The following is a 21,406-nucleotide window of genomic DNA, read 5'->3' as shown; positions in this document are numbered from 1 at the left end:
TTTGTAAATTTAATACAATTTTTAGATATTAAAAACATTTTTACCGATAAAAATTAATTTTATTTCTATTAAAATTATATAAGTTATAATAGTTTATTTATTTATTATTTTCTGCACATGTTTTATATAAAAACTAACTTGCATCTTCTGTGCATCTACAGTGCATCTACAGTGCATCTACAGTGCATCTACTGTAATTAATTAACAAATATAATTAGATTGAAACAACGGTAAGATAGAATATAGTTTTAAAGTATTTAAATTTTATAGCGACTTTGTTTTAAAACAGATCGAATAAACGATTATCATTTATTGTTAAATATTTATTACACAGTAAAATAACTGTTTCATTAAAAAATTTTCACAAATTATGGTTATTCTACTGATTTTAATATAGTGCCAGTTTTGTAAATGATCTGTTATACATTTAATCATTATTGTAGTCAATGTATAGATTTCAATAGCAATGGTAATAATTATTACTGTCCTAATTAATATTATGTTAACATCGGATGATCCTTATATTTAATATTTTAATTTGATGTTCACTGGCCCAATGAATTTTAAATCTCCAAATAACTTCGATTAATTGATTTCATTGATGATTAGTTTTGAGAATAAATCATATTATCCTAATATCTAAATTTTTTTCTTCAAACTAATTAATAAATATAATCAATTAAAACTTTGCTATAATCTCCTATATTATTACAATTATTTGTCAAGACCATGTATACGAATTATTTGAAAATTTAATATTTTCTATAATTTGAATATTTGTTGGGTTAGGACTACAAAAATCCTTTAATAACTCGCTACTGAATCCACAATCGCTCAAATTCTCTTTACCAAAAACATTTTCTGGAATTTTTGGTATATTTCCTAATTCCATTTGTTCTGTGAAAATACAAACATTATATACTGTTCATATGATTTTTATATAAACAATCATAATTTTATGGAAGAAAACATTTACCAAAATTATTTTTCATTGCTGAAAATGAAGTTGTTGAGTGTAACCGTGCACAACTTGCAGAATATTGTTCTAACTGACTAGATTTCATTAAAGAACAGAGTGAAGGTAAGACATGTGGTAGGAGGGGTCCTTTTAATTCCAGAGAAAAATATTTTTCACTGTCAACACGAACTATGCTTTCTTTAACCTGTAAAAAATGAAAATAATTTATAACTCTATTATGTATCACAACTGTAGATATAAAAATATTTTACCCTAATTGGCTTTAATGTTGCACCGTGAAAAGCTACTGGTGATAAAAGAGTTGGAGGTACTCCTGCTAAAGGACCAGTTGTTGTAATAGCAGATTTACAATTAATTAAAAAGTTAAATAAAGCTTGTGACTCTACACCTTTTACAAAAATCAAGGATTGTTTCATATTGTCCAGTTCAGTTTCTTTTTCTAATGTCATTCTTGCCTAGAGAAAAATCTTAAAAAATTAGTATCGGTATAGAAATAAAAAAAAATTGTACATGCTGTAAAATTACTTGAGAATTATTAATTTTACGAATTTCAGAATTTTCAACTCCTAAGCTCTGTAGCCATTCATCTTGTGTTTCATCTTCCTCATCATCAAGATTTTGATTCTCTGTATAGCTCAATGATGTAGCTGAGTCTGCTGTATCACATCCTGAATCAGTTACATCTGATTGCCGTTTACAATCTTTTCTCAAAGGCATTGTATATTCAATTTCTATGAAACATGTGCAAATGAAAAATAAAATGACGTCAAAAATTTTCACTACATATTATAATTTATATATATAATTCATACCTTATAATTATATATATATAATTCATACCTTCCTGTTTTAAAGACTGTCGAAAGCCACGTGTTGTAGGTGTCAAAAGTGCATGAGCTTCAGAAATTCCACAAATTCCAGCAGCGCGGAATAATACAGTAAAATTGGTCGCACAAACATAAAAATATGGACACTGTCGTGCTCTCAATAAATGAAAAAGTGACCTAAAGCTTTCACTCCATTCTTTGTATAAAGCTTCTTTAATGAGCATGTTGTTTACTATCATAGAATTACTTGTTAAATTTGCACTTACTTTCCCAGTAGAACGAGGAAATAACTCCAACCATGGTAATGAAGGGTGCTGCCATATTAAACAGCATTGGTGTAACCTGTTTAACAAATATTTTAATTGATATATATATTTTTAAATTTAGTAAATATTTAATATATATATATATTTATTTATTATATTAAAATATACAAAATATATAAAAATTACCTTGCATTTGGACTAGTATCTAAAGTTGAATGTTGTTCACTAATATCCAAACATCTTACGAAACCAGTAGTACCCAGAAGCTTCTTCGCTAGTTTTCAATTTACAATTCAAGGAAATGGTTTTGGAGACATAAATCTCATTTTAGTTTTTAAAGTCAATCTATTGGAATATATTTTTCACCTTTCGGTATTTCTAAATCCAAAATATTCTTACTTGCTTCCAATTGTAAAAATGCATTGCTAAATGTTAAAGAACAATCATTTATTGAGTTTTCTGTTTCACTCACTTTTAACTTTTATTTTAATAATTCAAATAGTGTATTATCATTACTAGCTTCTATGTCTGGAGGTGTTATATTAAACTTTTTATCTGTTTCATCTTTAATGAAAGGATTCTTTAAGCTTTTTGACCTACACAATGATTGGACACAATATTTTGATTATTGGATTTTGTAGCTCTGATTCTAAATTTTTTTATTAATGCGTGTATTGTTCATACGTGGGGCACGCTTCTTCATTTTAAACGATGCAACTGCATTGCTTCGTCTGGTCTTTTCCATTCTGATTGCAATTTATTTCGATCCTCCATTAGTAATGGAAATGAATTTTGTCATGCTATCATATAAAAAAATATAAATGATAATTAATAATAATGGCAATAATAACGTTTAATATTAAAAGATATAAATATAAAAAGATATAACATTAATATCCTTCTATATATTCTTAATATAATGCTGTAGAATTTAGCTTTTGTTTTATGTTCTGCACATTATCTATAGTTTTACTTGATAGGTTAAAGTAATAAATGTTTTATATTTCTGTTTATTTACGATGTTTTAAATGATTCTCGACAATACTGAAAGAAGAATTATATATGATAGAATATACACACCGTTTCTTAAAATCTTTTTATCAATCTGAAAGATGTCAATTGAATAAAGATTCCCTCACTTGACACTATAAACAAGGCGGCCCCATGCATTAGAAGAGTTTCAAACTTACTATAACCTGTTATAACGTACTAACAGCCAGTACCTAAATAGGACATACATATGTACTACATATGTGTCAGAATATGTCACACGTATCGGAATATAACGTATAATTACGATTGTAGAATAGATAATAAAATCACAAATTATAATACAAACATATTTATAACTTTACTGTACTTTAAACGATATTTGAAGTAGTAAGCTGCATTTGATCCGTCTAGGGATAAGAAATAAGCAGTTATTACATATACATACATATATATACTTACGTACGTTGTGTACGTTATAGAAGTTCATCGACTCCTTCAATCGCTACTTATCATTTCTCATTCAAATAATAAAAGTTTACTTAATCGAATATAAACTAAATTAACATTCCATTTTTTTCAATACATTTTTTTCAATAAATCTCCTATAAATAAGTACAGTAATGTTCGGCTATGTGGCCAATGATCGAGATCAGGAGTAACGGAATGGCCATATATCTGAGAGACTTTCCAACAATTGGACCAAATTATCCGACTTGTGTTAATTGTACTGTGTTGTACCGTGTATGAATCGAAGGTAAGGATGAGAAGCAGGCAGTGCGAGTGAGAAGATAGAATAAATAGAATGTAATATGACACAGTCGACGTGTTTAGAGTGAGGCTTGAAGTCTTTTACCACTTCTACTTACATATATATACGTATATTTCTTTAGTTTAAAAAATTGTTCAGTAAATACAATTATAAAAAAAATTAAATCTATTAGCAACCAGACGTGGGCATTATTGAAATAAAGTATTTACAAAATGATTATTAAAATTTTTTTGTAAACATTATAATCAATTCCACATTAGGAGTTTCGAGTAACACAATATAAATAACATTATTTAAACTTAACACAACATATCTTTAATATATCTAACTTAATTCTCTTGGCAAAAGATTGATCACTTTTTACACTTTGTTGCCAGATTTTTCCAGTGCATCCTTATCATCATCGTCGTCAAAACCATAACATGTGAATATTCGTTACCAATGTACCTTTAAAAACAATTATTAATACATTGTGAAGAGTTCTTTGTGCCAGTAAAAATTTTTATGACTTTCAAATCTCAAAGTGAAAAAAGATTTCATAATGGCATCTTCTAGGGAAGAGATACACAGTGACTGTGGGAAAATGTTTATAAATTCTGCAGAAGTTAGAAGAGTGTTTAAAGTATCGATGATTTTGCTATCAAATATGGTATAAGTCAAAGAACCATAAGAAGATACAGGCAGCAATCGACATCTATTCGTGAATTGAGCGAAAATCTCAAGTCTCAGTCTCAGAGGCAACGGACATCTTCGTATGAAGATATGGAAGCCCGATTATACGAATGGTTCTTAGTAAGTGAGCGTTAGGGAGATATCGTACCAAAATGCATTACTACGGAAAAAGGCGAAGGAGCTTGAAAATGAATTGACAGTTTATCAAATTTTACGGCCAGTCAAGAATGGCTCCAGCATTTTAAATCCAGATACGGACGTCAAGTATCCAAACATGAAGAGAGAGCTGATCTGATGAATTAGCAACACAAAACTTCACTGAACAATTAACAGAAATTTTGCATAACGAAGATCTTAAGGAAGACGATATTTATAACATGGACGAAACAAGTTTAATGTGGCACAGAAAACGTTAACCCATCGAGGTGGATGATGAATGGATGGCAGTAAAATGGGAAAGATCATGTAACTGCTGTGCCAATTCCACAGGTACACATAAATTACCGCTGCTTTTTCATAGATATGCCAGTCCGAGCATTTGAATTTTTCTCATCTGTGATATTAAAGATTGTTATAGATTTTATTGCAAAATCACGGAGCGATGTAATACCGAGAAGTATTAAAAATGCGTAGAGGAAACTTTTGAAACGTCAATCGTCGTGTGAAAATTTCGAAGCGGATCCAAGGATCAAAACTCAAGACTAAATTTGTAAAAATGAAATTTTGAATCCAAAAGAGATAGCAGAGCGGATTACGGAATGCGAAAAAGAAGAGTCTATTGTACAGAATACAATGGAATCATCAAAAGAAATAATAAACACAGAACTAGAAAGTAAAATAGAGGACAAAGAAATAGTCCACATGTTTTATAATCTGGAAAAATAGTTCCTAACAAAGAACCTGATTATATTGCATTCCATACGGAGATTTTAATAGATATCTATAATAATAAAAGATAATTTAAATATTTTCAATTTATTTACAATTTCTTATCTTTATTTCTTTATATTTATTGTCATTATTATTATTAAACGCTACAAATACAGTCTGATTACACACACATATATATATATATGTATATGTATTCTGTCAGTTTTTCAAAATCTTCCACTTCGTCAATTAAACATTGCCCATTTAACTTTCAATTAATACAAAAATTAATACAAATGTAAACGTGTTTGGTATTATTTTAATTGTACGACTCTCAATAATTTGTCTAAGATCATCTCGTAACAATATAAGAAAAAATAAAGAAAATTATATTTTTTGATATCAGATCGAGTTACGTCAATGCAATACATATCTCACACCGAGGTTTGCCTCGAGAATGTCTCCCGGTTGTGTCCGGACAAATTTCTGGTCATATATTCATGGTATACATATATACACAATACATTTATGTGTCACGCGAAGGAAAATATATATTATAAAATATATATTATATCTTATATGTTAGAAAATTTCATATTTACATATAATTGTAAATGTAGATTCATACTTAAAATTTTAATTGTAGATGGACAAATGCAGTACATATGAAGTGAGTTATTGAGACAAATTTGCGAAACGGTATTGCCTTCTCACAAGCTAACATGTTAGTGCGATTGCTACAATTATTATTCAAATTGTTTTGTAAATCAATAATGTAATATATGTTTTATTAATTTTTAGGCCAGTCTAATATTGAAATCATCGAGCCGTTTCGAACCCGCCATTCCGCTGTTGATTATTACTTGTTAGTGTTTATAGTAACTAAGATTTACGAAAATGGTTTAAACGAAAATTTACAGTAATAAATATAGCAACTGAACCAATTACACAAAATTCTCAAGAAAGTGCTATTTATTTTAAAATAAAATTTGAAATAATAAAATTATCATTGTTACTTCCTTGATTATTGTTTTAAAAGCACAAGTTTTGAATATTCAATAATCATAGCAAACGATATTTTTAGAATAATAACATCATAAGAAATAGACCTTGAAACAAATTAATCTTGTAGAGCAGTCATTCTCAAAAGTTGCGCCCTGTCGTAAATTATAGATACGCTTTCTCTTTTTTTTATCATTGCTATTGTAAATTTTAAAAACGCCAAAATATTCCTAAAATATGTGCTATGGTTAAAAAAAAGTTGGGACTGTTTGCAGACAAAGGCAAGGTGTTTACTTCAACACAAATTTTCGGTTTATATCAATAGACCTTACTCAGTAGGACATTAGTCCAGAGCTGCTATTCGCAGTGTTAAGACATGAAGCGAAGAGTGAGGTGTCAGCAAGCATCGGTGCTGAATTGTTAATACAGGTATGGCAACCAAACTTAATAGGCGAAGATGAAGATTAAGAAGAAAATATTGTACATAGTTTGATTGATTTTCGATAAAAACAAAATCGTTTCTTTCCGATTAGAAACACGTTATTTGATTTGACGAAATTAAAATTAACAGAATTTCATATAATTAACGCTCTTGGCCAAGGACTCAGAAAGCGAGAACTTCGTTCGTATTAAGCAAATATTGGAATCAACAAACAGATCTTTGTCGTATTCCTTTCTTTTCAGCGCTTTTATTTTTTTTTTTTAAGTCATCCTAGTTCGACTAATGTTTTTTATTTTTCTTATACATTATATGTATAAACGAAACAATTAAAACAAGTTCCATAGAAAACCGGTAACGACGGCATTTTCTTACAAGTTCACTTATATTGGTAAATTTTCCGTATAAAATCTAAATCAGTTTATATCGGTTTACACATACGAAAACTATAAATTCGAAATATTGATTTTCGAGTGTATGTTGAAACCGATTTGTCCAACACGAATTTAATTTTGTTACTTTCAATAGACGGTTCTTATAGACTTTTGTAAGCTAAACACGAATCTCCAAACCGTTTTTTCCTAGAATCCAGTTTTCGGAAAAATTAATTTTAAAAAACATTGCAAATCTTCGACTTTGGAAATGTTTTGTGCTTTTATAGTTGCCATCAGTTGCCACAGTTTGTGCCATCGAGTTGCTGTTAAAATGAACAAATGTTGTGTACTGTCCCGAATAAAATGATATATTTTGCTATTGCATTATAACCATTTAAACATGTTTAAATAATGATCAAAGCGAAAAGAACACCTAAAACATACCATTCTTTGCTTACATTTCTCAGTTTATTTCAAAAACTAAAGGTCTAGGAGAAAATCTCACCTTAGCACACGATAGAGCAAGCATTTTTGCTAAAGGAAAACACCAAGAAAAACTAAAAGGTTATGTTCTAATTTCGATGTAAAAACGAAATAGTTTGGCAAAACATGTAGCGGTAACTAAAGGTCGAGGTTTAATGGTTTCGTTGTGCTGAGCAACAAACAAGGCAACCGTAAACATTGTGTATCATTTCCGTCGCCACGTATTTTGCCAAATTTTTCGCTTTACGTTGGAATCAAAACATGATCTTAAATTTTTCCTGACGCTTTCCTTAGCAAAAATCTGCCTTCTCACGTGATACGGCTAGATTTTCTTCCAGATTTTCAGTTTTTGAGATAAATTGGTAAATGTAAGCGAAACATGCTGCGTTTCAGGTATCTCTTTCACTTTGATTATTATTTAAACACATTTAAATGGTTATAGTGCAATAACAAAATATGTTATTTCATTGGCTGTTATCGTAAAGATCCACAAAACATCTTCAAAGTTGAAAATTTGCAATTTTTCTCAAAATTGGTTTTTCCAAAAACTGAGAGTCCCAGGAAGATACGCTTTGCAGATTCGTGTTTAAGTTATAATAGCGTACGAGAGTCACTTACTGAAGATTGCAAAATTGAAAGAATGTTAAAATTTAGTGAACGTTATCAACTACAGATTATCGGCGCATGGCGACATTGGCGACTACTTCAATGATGGCGACACTATCGACCAACGAAAAATAGGCGCACAACTCGCACAAGCACGGGGATTTCTATGCATACGTAGGTGAGCGTCCTTTCTTTGAAAGTATACTTTCGTTGATGGCATAACTGATCCTCTTTTCTGATCATGAATAACATGAGATGATCATGGGATTGAAACATGTTATGAATAATAAATTATATAATTGTTCTTCAATATTGAATGGGTTGTGCTATGTTTAGGTAAACAATGTTTCTTCTTTTAATTGTCCATGAAATTTAAATGTACATACTCTTGATAAATTTAAAAAGAATTTATCATTTTTAAAATTTATATAACTCAAAAATAAATACATATCGTTGTTTAGTATATACTGATATATATTTAAATAAAGTCACTTTCAGAAATATTATAAATCTCGGTTAATCGTAAAAAAAATTAGGTTTATCCATTGTTTTTTATAAAACGTTATTTATTGTACTTTAAAATTACAATGCTGCTAATTTAATCAATTTTTGTAAATGATATTGTAATATACCATAATTGGGAACATGTTCAATTATCACTTCTAATGTAATCAAGGATATTTGGAAAAATTACATACAATAAAAGGATCACATAATTAATTTATTAATAATGATATAAAGTTAATTATGTAGTTATGCTCAATTTATCCAGAATATACTAAAGCACGTATTATGTTTATTCTTCAACATCTGCACAGCAATCCAATAGTCTAACTTTTTATGCATCAGAAATCATACACACTCTGCTTAGCACGTTCGTCGCCACGTCGTACATATCGGTGCGACGGGTATACTTCCGTGGGGGCTCCGTCACCAACGTATGATGACGCTCTTCTTGTTCGAGTTAATTAAATATACAATATTATATATAGGTTATACAACATAAAAATATTAAATCCACATTGTATCATACTTTTTATTAATTTATTAATAAATTATTAATTTAAAATTGATAATTAATAAATATTAATTTTATTAATTTAAAATATTACATTATGCCATATCTCATGGTATTCGATAAAACATTCCAAACACATTTGAGATGATTTTGGGCACTTCGAACAATATGTTATAGTTATTTTCATGTTCTTACTTACTTCTTTACTTGAGACAGTTTGCCTCTTCTTCTTATAACATAGGGTGCATCCTTCTTATAGGCTTGCCCTCCTGATTCTTACGTATCTCCAAATGATGGGCCACCTTCGTCGTTTTCTTCGGATGGTTGTCGGGCACAGTATTTTCTGAGGACCATTCGGAAACGAGAATTTCCCGAAATTTTCTTATCGGTATTTTTTGTTTGTGGCTGTTTGGTACACAATATGAGCATTTACTATAGTTGTTCCTAAGAGTAAATGTAGTGTTAATTTCCGATACCACTTGATGCTTTTCCGTATCGTAGTGGCATATGAGACCATCTGGTCAGTTCTGTCGATACCAATTTTTCTATTATTATATGCTATTACTGCCAATGGTTTCTGTTTCGAAGGACATCTGTGATATGTAGAATTTGAACTTGAAATCATAATGGGTGCATGTTTTGTTGATAATATTCTAACATTTCTTCTATGATATTCTATCATTTCACCTTTCTTCAACTGCTATGACGTTACAGAATGGGGCATATATTTTTTGTTGTGCCATACAGTTCCAATGACATGCGTCCTAAAATTTAAAAATTTCACTGCTAACAGATAGCTTGTATAAAAGTTGTCGACAAACAAAGTTCGTCCTTCATGTAGCAATTTATCTGCAAGTTCAATGCAGGCGTTTTCAGCTATGCCAACTTGCTTATTTCCGGTGATTTCTCGTCCAGAATATACCTTTACAGACCATGTGTAACCTTCGGCGGAACACAGTTTATTAACTACAATTAACAATTAACAACTAATAATTAACTAAATCATAGTATTCAGTATGACTTGAATCTCTGGAGATAGTCTTTTGTTTCTGCGACCTCCATAAATCTGTATTTCCAAATACACAAACAAATATTTCTTTTGTGGATTTTTTGTCAACTATACCTGTTACCCATGCTTCAACCAAGCTCAGTCAGTGTTTATATAAGCATCCATTTCTTCATTATAACTTGAATCATACATTAATTTTATAGAACTAGTGTAAGACAAATATTTAAAAACACGTAATGAATATTTGTAGCGTGTACTGCCTTGACTGTTCTGATGACTTAAATAATTTACTAGGAAGAATACATCCAGCTAAGTTTCATTTGCTACATATACGTAATGAAGTTTCAATTAAATTTCTATACATGCTTCAATTGTTTATCTATACTTTCTGTTTGGGTTCTAGTTTTAGATTTATTTCCATATGAATATCATGATTTCTGAATTCTAACTGCATATTTTTCAGCACAGCCTTTTATGTAATTTTTCTGACTTAAAAGCATTTTCATTTTATCTTTATAATATTCCACTTCAATTCCTAAACATTGATTTACTAGGTATAAATCATTAACTTAACATTAACTTAATTTTTTATAGTTTTTATATTAGTACTAGAAATCAATAGATCATCTACATATAAAATTATGGAAATCTTATTTCTATATATTTCTTCTATATAGAAATAATAATCACAGTTCCATCTTTTAAAGTTTGTGTTGTTATATTTATATTTAGAGGTAGGATCGCGTTAGTTATTACTTTATTAATCGGATGACAAACACCACACTTCTCGGAACCAAAAAAAACCTTTATTGCGCACACTTGGAAGGGACACGAACGAATGAGCGAAAAGGAAGTCTTAAAACTATCGATCTGGTCTATCGACCGTGTCTAGTAATATCTTCTAGTTACTCCCTTTTGTAACTAGCCGTCAGCATATAGATGGCGAGCGAGAACTCACGTTGTCATTTTCAATAGTTTGAAATTATATAATTATTATATATGCTATAGTTTATATATGAAATCGTGAAAATGACAGCACTCGTGCCAATCCTGTGGACTTTCTCTGTAAAAAAACATACTTCGTTTATTTTGATTTTGTAATTATCAGGAGGGTGAACGTATACCTTAGACTTAACTTTAGAAATGGCGTTCGAACATCCATTTGCTTGCAGATTAGATTGGCATGAATCATTAACTTTTCGAGTACATATTTAATGTAAGATAAATTTTGAGTGCTCCTTGAAACCTTTTTCGCGGTTTTACAAATTGTAATGACTCCTGCTATTTTGAGAATTTTCATTTTCATTATTGGTTTTAACAAAAAGTATTCGATTTTTTATCCTTATCAGTTTAGATGAAATTCCATCGTTCTCTAACTGTAGCACACAGTTAACTTCTTTTTCATTGTTTTAACTATATAACCAATTGCATACATAAGAGATTATTTCGGTGCTATATTTGCAGTATGACTATTCATTGGATCCTACATAATCATGCTCAAAAGAAACAATGCTGAGAAAAATTTTCTATATTTCCTTTTTATACTTTTCTATGTCTATTTTCAAATGATTAATAGTGCGCTGTCTGTCCTTACGAACATTATGTTCAATATTCTTCGAAATAAGAAATCCGGAGATGTAAGACACAAATTCCATTATTCCTTGGGAGGCAATTCTACTTTTCAAAGAATTCTCTAACCATCTCCGTTGTTATTGATGCCAAGCCGTGTGCATTAGTGTTCCATCCGACTGTATGTAGCGATATTTCTCGTTCTCTTGAATGATTTATCATGCATCGCTGTTGTGATCATTACCATAAAAAATGTAGCCCATTTAATATCGGTTTTGTGAAAGTCAAGCGAAAGTTGTCCTGGGAATCTTTTCCCTGATGGGTAGTCTTATGAGGTCGTAGATTATATTTAACTCAATTTCTCAGAATGACTGTACTTCAGCTGTGCCAATGCTGCTCGTTTCTTCGCGACAAAACTGTCCATCGGCGTGGAAACATATTGTTTTGTGGCGAAAAACTTCATGTACGTCTGGTAGGTTTCGTTCCTTGGTACGAATGCGGTTCGAAGACGCCTTGTTTCACTCGTCGACGTCCTTCTTGGCGCCTTGCCACCAGATTGTGGTTTCTCTTTACAGCAGGAGCTGCAAGCTTCGTAGGGAGTTCTCTCCGCTAATATTACCGATATCTCCGTATACTGCCATGCTATTGATAAATTCTTCCACAGTAACGCGAATCTTCTTTTGTATTGCGCAAAGCTCCCTTGCTGATTCCGGGTTTCGGATTGAAGTCTGGAGAGTTGCTTTTCCGTCATCTCGATAGCTATAACTCTTCTTGGGCTGATCTGTGCGGTTGGTTCCCGCGGTTTAGCTCTCATACTCTCTTTCGTGTTGGCGGATTTCGCGGGTCTTTAGTTAGATGCCAGTTATATAACGTTATCACGGTAGCTCGTGGAAAGAATGGAGAAAGGGTTGCCAGCATGGGACGCTCGTTTTACGTTTGAAAAATATAAGAAGTCGTCGACTCTCACTTTCCTGTCTATAATAAAATGAACTGAAACATGTGTATATTTATTAGATATAGAAAAAGACACAAAATGTTCTGTATTTACATAAACATTATGTATTTACGCACTTATTTTGCTAAAGCCAATATTTATCCTATTATAATATAGGTGTAAATACTACATAGAGAATTACGTTTTACGGTGATATAGTTTTATCACGCAGTTTCTACTACGTTCGAAAATAATCCGGGAAATGTGGGTGATTGATAAAATTATTTATTTCCCACAACTATCCTCTATTTTTGCAAGTCGATGGATTCTTTTCAAAGAAAGTCTTGAGGTAGTTGTCGACAGCTTCTATGAAACCAAAACTCTTATCATTCAAATTATTCTGCAGAGGCCAGGATGAGGTCGATAAGATGATCATTTTTTATATGAAGATTTTGTTCTATTGTTTGAGTTCACCGAAGAGGTTTGTACTATGATACCATTATTGAACGCCTCTGTATCGTAAGCAGCCCGGACAGATGCTAGCGATTGTAATTTTGCAGACTTGATCCGTTCACTACCTTCTTGACTCATTTCTGATGTTTCCGCCGACCGACTGTAGCGAATAATCTCAAAAATCCTGAGCTCGTCTGTCTACGGAATACTAGTTATATACGCACACGATAAGAGATTAGGATGTGTGTCCTCTCTCAGAGGATAAAGATCAGGTTTCAACTAGGTCATCCTAACGATAATTGGCAACTAATGCAGACGCGCACGCTACCGCGGATATACAATTATTGGTAAAATGTATAGTAGTAGTACGATAATTTTTGCGAATTTGTTGAAAACTATAGTCGATCGATACTTTCATGTATAGGAAAAAGTTGCTCAAATCGTTAAGTTTTGCAGGGCACTAAGAAATCATTGAAATCGATGAAAAAGTATCTTTTCTACAGTTTTATCTATATACATTGTTTTTGGCAAACGCCAAATGGGTTTACATATTTTTCTCACTTATTACGGCTTTTTTTCTTTCTCTACTGCCTTAAAATTCATTTCTTTAAGAGTCCCTCATACGGTCCAATGACCGCAACGTACTGCTACGTTTTCTATTAATTTTCTTGCTATTATAGCAGACTACTTTTTACACATTTCACGAGCTGAAATTCCTTTCTTCAGTAAGAAAATGATCGCATCTAGTTATGAAAATTATCGTATTTTGTAATAGATTACATTGTGACGAAGCTTCTGTCACGTAATAAAAGGACGAAGTTTTATAAGTAAGAGAATGAGCAAAAGTTCATTCGTATGCTTTATTAACTGCAGGTTACAAACTGAGGTTACTGTCTAAAGGACCGGGGTTTTTATTTCTTTATTATGACTCATATCTTATGGGTAGGAGTCTGGCTGTTGTCTTTTGTCTTAGTTATCATAATGCTGTTATCGACATATCCGATGTCAGCGGAATGCCTGCGTCTTGGGTGATCATTACACCTGTTTCCTGGGTGGTCGTTACACTTTCAACTTTGATACGTTGTCCCTAACGATTTACTTAAAATTGTTGTTAATGTCTTGACAAATATAAACTATGCTTGATCTTCATAGGTATAGTTTTAAAATTTGCTGGCCTTGATAAGGACCCATAATTTGATCTACATTTATACTAAATGCTGAAGATGTTCTCCCCATTTGTTTAAACAAATCCTTTAATTTTCTGATAATAAACATCTCTTTTTTTTATTTATTTACATTTTATAATTTGTCCAGTAGGACATTTGGTAAAATATTATTGCTTAGTGGTATAATAATATAACATGTGGATGGCTACCCCCATTGGGATACCATCTTCGAATTTAATTGATTTATTTCTTTAGTGTGGTGAGTGTTTGTATGTTAGGTTATGTCCTTTGTGAGATCTGTTGGGTGTTCCCTTTTTAGTCTTCTTTTTATGTTTGTTGCGCTGACCGTTTCCGCTGCCAGCCGGTTCGGGTGCGTTGCTATTCTTTCTCTGTACTTTCTTGCACTTCTGTTAATCTCCTCCTTGACCGTTGGTATTCCCAGGTCTTTCCGAATGTCCTCGTTTCTAACGTACCATGGCGCGTGTAAACACATCTTGTAATTGCCTAGATCCTTTAATTTTGTTAATGGTATTCATCAAGATGCTTAGGTTTACGAGCGTTTCTTATCTATCTATCTCTATGAGCATTTGTGCATTTTGTGTATTTTCTGCACATGATCTTTTTGCAATATATATATTGGTTCGGGGCGTGTATCGTATCTTCATTAGGACAAGCCATCGTTGTTCTGCAATGGAGATTATATTTACAATTATTAACAGAGTTTGACAATTAAACGTGGTGATTAGACACTCTTGATATCAAAGACAATGTTCTTAGGTTCAATAACGAATCCACGGTCAACGGGAAAACTCTTTGTACAATTGAATATGTTTTGAAACACGAAGTGACGTTAGCTGTGACGCACGGTATCTTTCTGACTGACTGACAAGACGATGTGTGTAAACTCTCCAAGGTGATCACAAGAATAAAAGACTGATACGATCACATTTGTCAATTGCATATTGACCGGGGATATCAACAAAATTCCAGGCGCCGTTACTAGGCAGACCCGCGTAGAGCCGTCTTTGCTCCTGCCCGGCGCTGGTTTGTTAATACAGCGTGTGTCCCTCAATATTGGTACTTCTTCTGTTAAGTAAAAACGTTCATCCCGTGACCGTGGCTACGTTCAGCGACCAGCTGTGTTACCTCGAGCCCAAGCCCACTGTTACAAATCTCGGGCAAACATAATCAGATCGTATCACAACTACTACTTCTAAGATCTATTATTTAAGTACAGCTATAATAAATAGTTTAGACCAAAGTATTGGGGATCATCCCAAAATTCCAAAAGAAAGGCCCGGTGTCCCTACATCTCCGACATATACAACAATTATTGCCTCTATTTTCTTTGTAGTAGCTCACTTGGCAACTTTTTCGCACTTCTGACGTTGAAGGTGACAGAAATGAAGTGTCTAATCTTTGGTGTTACGTCGCGTAACACTCTACCTAGCCGAGGCCACACACCGTGGGCAAGATGGCAACCAGATGTCTTCGGATACTGACTGCGTACCCTCAACAGTCTCAAGTACCTTCCATAAATCTCATAGATTTCCTAGTAAAGGTCCTTCAAACCAAACAAACGTCTGTTTCTGAAGAATTTCCAAAGACTATTGTCTATCACGGCTTGACAAGGGAAAGTTAGTTTTTCTCACGTATGATGTGTTACGACCGTTCGCGGAGAGACGCGGTCGCGAGGAAAACGCGTCAGCGAGAGGCGTAAATTCTCGCTACGATTCGGTGAATCGACGCCGCGAAGTAGTCGTTCCCCTGTTTCGGTTAGGATAACAGAGGTGGTTGATTGAATATGACACAGTAGTAAGTTATATTTCACCGTTTATTCCACAACTTGTAACGAGGATAGTTACACTGGTGCGTGTGTACGAGATGATTGAGTGACTGATCTGCGGGTGTGTCTACCCGCTCGAAGGATGTTGACCGTTCGAAGGATGTGAAATCAGTGCCTCTTGGGAGACGATGCTGTCTCGGAGGAAGGCTAAGGATCGGTGTGTCTAGCGCACGGGACCATCGGATTTGTTGGTGCCGATGTTATTTAGGAGAGTGAGGGAGTAGGCTTCGTTTTTAATTGGTTAAACGAAGGGTCTTAACTGCCCTCGAGAGAAAGTGGTTAGTGGGAGAAAGTTGCAGCGTGCGTGAGAAAAAACAACTTTCCCTTGTCCTGCCGTGGTAGACAATAGTGTTTAGAAATTCCTCGGGACCAGATGTTTGTTTTGTTTAAAGGACCTTTTCTAGGAAATCTATGATTTATGGACGGTGCTTAAAATTATGGAGGATACGCTGCGAGTACCCGAAGACATCTGGTTGCCACATTGCCCGGTGTGTGGCCTGGGCTAGGTAGAGTGTTACGCGACGTAACATCCTCCCCCCGTTGAGAGGGCACCGATCAAGTGATATGGTATGCTGTTGTCAGGTGGATCTCTTATCCGACTTCGGGCTGTCGATTGGTTCGGAGTCGTCTGGAGTCGTTCTGCTTGGTAGTGGTACCATCCGCTTGATGCTCCGTTCGAGAGTACTCGTCGCTGTTCGAACGATAGCCGTGCGTATGATGCCGTCCGCGCCGGGTTGGGCCTTGATGATTCTGCCCAATGGCCATTGCATGGGGGGACGTTGTCTTCTCTGAGAAGGACGATGGTGCCTTCTCGTATGTCGTGACCGCCCTTGCTCCATTTGTTCCGGATGTGTAGCTCGTTGAGATACTCTCGATGCCACCGGCGCCAGAAATGTTGTTTGAGTTTCTGAATATGTTGCCAGCAGGAGAGACGGTTGGATGGCGTGTCCCTGAAATCTCGTTCTCGGAAACTTGTTAGTGAATCTCCGATGAGGAAATGGCCGGGAGTGAGAACGAGGAGATCGTTTGGGTCAGAAGATATCGGCGTCAGCGGACGGGAGTTGAGGATAGACTCGATTTCGATGATGAGGGTGTTAAGGTTTTCGAAGGTCAAGAGCTCGTTACCGACGACACGTCGGAGATGTCGTTTGAAAGACTTCACTGCAGCCTCCCACAGCCCGCCGAAGTGAGGAGAGTTGGGAGGGATGAAGTGCCATTCGATCCGTCGGTCGGCTAAAAAGGACTGGACCTGTGCCTTGTGATCGTCGGATTGCAGGAGATTTCGGAGTTCTTGTAATTCGTTGTTGGCACCAACGAAGTTGGTACCGTTGTCGGAGTAGATTGTCACACAGAATCCGCGGCGAGCGATGAATCTTCGCAGAGCGGAAATGAAGGCCTCGCTGGTGAGATCGCTGACCAACTCGATGTGGACTGCCTTGACTGCAAGACACACAAAGATTGCTACGTATACTTTGATTTTGCGTCGGTTGCGATCCCTTCGTTCCTTGATGTAAAATGGCCCGCAGTAGTCAATTCCGACGTTGGTAAATGGCCGAGACTCTGTGATCCGTGCCGCTGGAAGGTCGCCCATTATGTAATCCACTGGAGGGGGATTGGCTCTGCAGCAACGGACGCACTTCTTCAGCGTGCTCCAAACTTGACTGCGGCCGTCGATAGGCCAATAAGATCTCCTTAGGGCGTACAAGGTAGCTTGAGTTCCGGAGTGGAGATTTAGGAGGTGTTCATGCTCGATTATGAGCGCGGTGACTGAGGATTTGGGTAGAATTATTGGATGCTTCTGGTGGAAAGGCATTGGTGAATGACTGAGTCGGCCTCCGACGCGCAGCATCTCGTCCTTGTCCAGAAATGGATTGAGTCTTTGGAGCTTCCCCTTCACTGCCGAATTTCTATCTGTCCGGAGAGCACGGATTTCGTCTGAAAAATAACAGGCTTGCAATAGTTTGATTAATCGGTTATGTGCATTGGTCAACTCGTGCATGGTCAGAGGTTTGCCTCAATCCCGGGCTTGTCTCCATCGAAGGCACCGAGCGGCAATTCTTATAAGCTTGGGCCAAGAGGAGAATCTCCCCAGTATGCTGTGGTCCGCCGGAGTCGCGGACAGACAGGTTGCCTTTTTCTGCTCCGGTGTTTCGTTCAACGGTACTGGGTTCCACGCTGGCCAGTATTCTTCAGGTTGATGAAGCCACCCTGGTCCGTGTTGCCAAATGGTTGTTTTCAGGAAGTCTTCGGGTAGTTGACCTCGAGATATGAGATCTGCCGGGTTGTCGGTAGTGGGGGTGTGGCGCCAATCTGAGGCGTGAGTCTTCCGTTGGATTTCTGTCACACGGTTAGCGACGAAGGTTTTCAGCGTATGGGGTGATGTGTTGATCCAATGTAGAACGATTGTGGAGTCAGTCCAATAAACGGTCCGAGCAATGTTGATTGTTAAGGCTTGGAGGACCGTGTTGGCTAGTGACGCGAGAAGGAGTGCTCCGCTCAGTTCCAGCCTTGGAATGGTTAGTGACTTGAGCGGAGCTACCTTCGACTTCGCAGTGAGGAGACGTGTATAGACATGACCATCCAGGGTGATAGTGCGAAGGTAAACGCATGCTCCATATGCCCTTTCGCTGGCGTCACAGAACCCGTGTAACTCAATTTCCGCTGCGGGATTGATTATCGTTTTACGTGGAAACTCCACGTTGTTCAATAATGGCAGCTGTGCGTAATATTTGCTCCATTCCGTGTGCACGTCGGCCGGTAAGGATTCGTCCCAGTCAATTTTTAGTGTCCAGAGTCGCTGGAGCAACATCTTAGCTCGAACAATTACTGGTGCCAGCAATCCAAGAGGGTCGTAGATCTTGGCGATTTCGGAGCTGATTGTTCTCTTCGTAATTCGAGAGTCAGCATGATTGATTTTGACGGAATATAGGATCGAATCGTCGAAGGAATTCCAAACAACACCCAGTGTCTTGAAGGTTTGCGATTCGCCTAGTAGCAGCTTATCGTTTATGTCCGTCTCGGGAAGTCCTCGTAGCAGTTCCCGGTCGTTCGATGCCCATTTCCGAATGTTCAAGCCGGCTAGCTTGAGCAGTTCTGTGAGCTCCGTTCTCAATGATTGTGCCTCGACCCTTGTATCGACTCCTGTGAGAACATCGTCGACGTAGAAGTCTCGCTGTAAGACTGTCGCCGCTCGTGGATATCGATGCCCCTCGTCGTCCGCCAGTTGCTTGAGGCAGCGGATGGCTAGATACGGGGCCGCTGAGAGCCCGAATGTCACGGTGTTGAGTTGATAAGTGTCAACTTCTCCATCCGCATTGCGCCACAGGATTTGTTGGAATTTCCGATCCTCCGGGTGCACAAGAAATTGGCGATACATTTTTTCGACATCGCCTGTAATGACGTATTGGTGAGATCGAAATCTTAAGAGGATGAGAAATAAATCATCCTGTAGTTTCGGTCCCGTATGAAGTACGTCGTTTAATGAAACTCCGGTGGTGGTTGGGGCCGATCCGTCGAACACGACTCGGAGTTTCGTGGTTTGGCTGGACTCCTTGATCACGCCATGATGTGGCAGAAAATATCCGTCGTCCGTGCAGTAGCCCGAGGTAACCTTCGTCATGTGCCCTAATGCCAAATATTCCTGCATTACGGCATGATACTCGGCTTCGAAACGCTTATCTCGTTGGAACCGACGGCAGAGAGATGTTAGTCGTTTCATCGCCATGGCTCTGGAGGATCCAAGCGAAGGAGTCGTCTCGTTGAATGGGAGAGCGACCATGTATCGCCCTTCGTGGGTGCGTTGAACGTGATTCCGGAAATGTTCCTCGCACTGTCGTTCCGCTTCCGAAATGTGCGCAGTGGTCGGTCCTTCGTCGATTTCCCAAAAACGGGCGAGATCCGCCTGCAAGGCCGTCGTGGACGCGTGAAATGCGTGTGCGGGTGGTTGCGAGGCTGGGCTCCCCCCGATGACCCATCCGAACCGCGTTTTTTGCAGACGCAAGTCGGTCCCGTTTGCTTGACTGATGTCAAGTTGGCCGACACACAGTGACGCTAGTGATGGCCCGGCGCTCAATAGCACGTCGATCGGAGCAGGTCTGTGGAATCTTGGATCGGCTAGTCGTAGATTTCTGGGTATCTGTATCGTTGACCGATCCACGGGTTGATCTGGGATCGAGGTCGATATGGTCGGTATGATGAGAAAAGTCCAGATGCGTTCGTATGTGCCGTCAACGGAGGTGATTGTGGCCGTAATGTAACGTTTCGAGGTCGTCGATAATGTGTTGAGTGTTCCGATTGGGACCGAACATTTCCGTTGGTTGAGTCTTAACGAATTGGCGAGTCTCTCGGCGATGAAGTTCATGCTAGCGCCGGTATCTAGCAGAGCTCGGCAGCGGAACGGTTGAGATCTATTGTCCAGTATGTTGACCTGCGCAGTGACTAACAAATCGTGGTGGAGTGATCCGGAAGGAGGCGAGGTCAATGAGTCTGTTTTCGGTGGTTCGGTCCCTAGCAAAGCCGTTTGAGGACGTCAGGGCTCCCCTAGTTGTTTAAGACTGGGGGAGGTATTTGATCCCGATGCCGTCGTTCGCGATGACCGAGATACACGTTTTGGGGAGGTTCGCGGAGACGTTCGGGGAGACGTTCGGGGAGACGTTCGTGGAGACGTTTGTGGAGACGCGGATGCCCGTCTCGATCGGTGTGACGACCGCGTGGTCGGTGAACTAGGCGGAGATCGACCGTTGGATGACCGGTCGCTCGACGATCGACCGCTCGGTGTTCGGCTCACACGTGTCCGTAATCTACTGTGACCATGCTCTTGATGTAAATAAGTGTGGTGTCGCTGTCTACGGATGCGACATGACCCGGCGGAGCACTGATTGAGCGCGTGTCCCTTGCCTAAACAATTCGTACAGAGCGACGCCCGTTTGGCAGTCTCGAGACGCTCCTTGGGCGATTTCGCTTTGAAGACCTTTTTTTCTAGGAAATCTATGATTTATGGACGGTGCTTAAAATTATGGAGGATACGCTGCGAGTACCCGAAGACATCTGGTTGCCACATTGCCCGGTGTGTGGCCTGGGCTAGGTAGAGTGTTACGCGACGTAACATGATGCAACCTTCCTCCCACTAACC

At 37.0% G+C, this 21,406-nt stretch overlaps 2 protein-coding genes, 1 long non-coding RNA gene and 1 pseudogene across 3 annotated transcripts; 1 reads left to right on the top strand and 3 right to left on the bottom strand.

Annotated features, from left to right (window-relative positions):
* Window positions 1-81: 81 nt before the first annotated feature.
* Window positions 82-2,846, bottom strand: LOC117211228 (protein downstream neighbor of son homolog). Its single transcript, XM_033454895.1, is given in 12 exon segments — window positions 82-897; window positions 977-1,163; window positions 1,231-1,434; window positions 1,505-1,710; window positions 1,820-2,148; window positions 2,259-2,332; window positions 2,334-2,368; window positions 2,371-2,415; window positions 2,418-2,655; window positions 2,658-2,727; window positions 2,729-2,780; window positions 2,783-2,846. Coding segments are annotated over 12 exon segments (1,680 nt in total). The 3' UTR covers window positions 82-721.
* Window positions 2,847-6,058: 3,212 nt separating this feature from the next.
* LOC117211232 lies at window positions 6,059-8,648 on the top strand. The gene is made up of 4 exons (XR_004488235.1): window positions 6,059-6,100; window positions 6,178-6,241; window positions 6,654-6,807; window positions 8,348-8,648. It is a non-coding gene; the product is annotated as an uncharacterized LOC117211232 (long non-coding RNA).
* An 8,205-nt stretch (window positions 8,649-16,853) lies between these two features.
* LOC117211227 lies at window positions 16,854-17,492 on the bottom strand (annotated as a pseudogene).
* A 797-nt stretch (window positions 17,493-18,289) lies between these two features.
* Window positions 18,290-20,635, bottom strand: LOC117211226. Its single transcript, XM_033454894.1, has one exon. The coding sequence runs from the start codon at window positions 20,633-20,635 to the stop codon at window positions 18,290-18,292; it is 2,346 nt and encodes a 781-aa protein (XP_033310785.1).
* Window positions 20,636-21,406: the final 771 nt, after the last annotated feature.

This window comes from Bombus bifarius, unplaced genomic scaffold (assembly GCF_011952205.1).
Source record: "Bombus bifarius isolate JDL3187 unplaced genomic scaffold, Bbif_JDL3187 scf7180000008220, whole genome shotgun sequence".
Classification (NCBI taxonomy): domain Eukaryota; kingdom Metazoa; phylum Arthropoda; class Insecta; order Hymenoptera; family Apidae; genus Bombus; species Bombus bifarius.
Note: the sequence above shows the minus strand (reverse complement) of the source record. Positions and strands in the feature narration are given on the sequence as shown.

Excerpts from the sequence above, each read along its gene's own strand:
- LOC117211226 (XM_033454894.1), bottom strand. The coding sequence starts at position 20,635 with ATGAACTTCATCGCCGAGAGACTCGCCAATTCGTTAAGACTCAACCAA.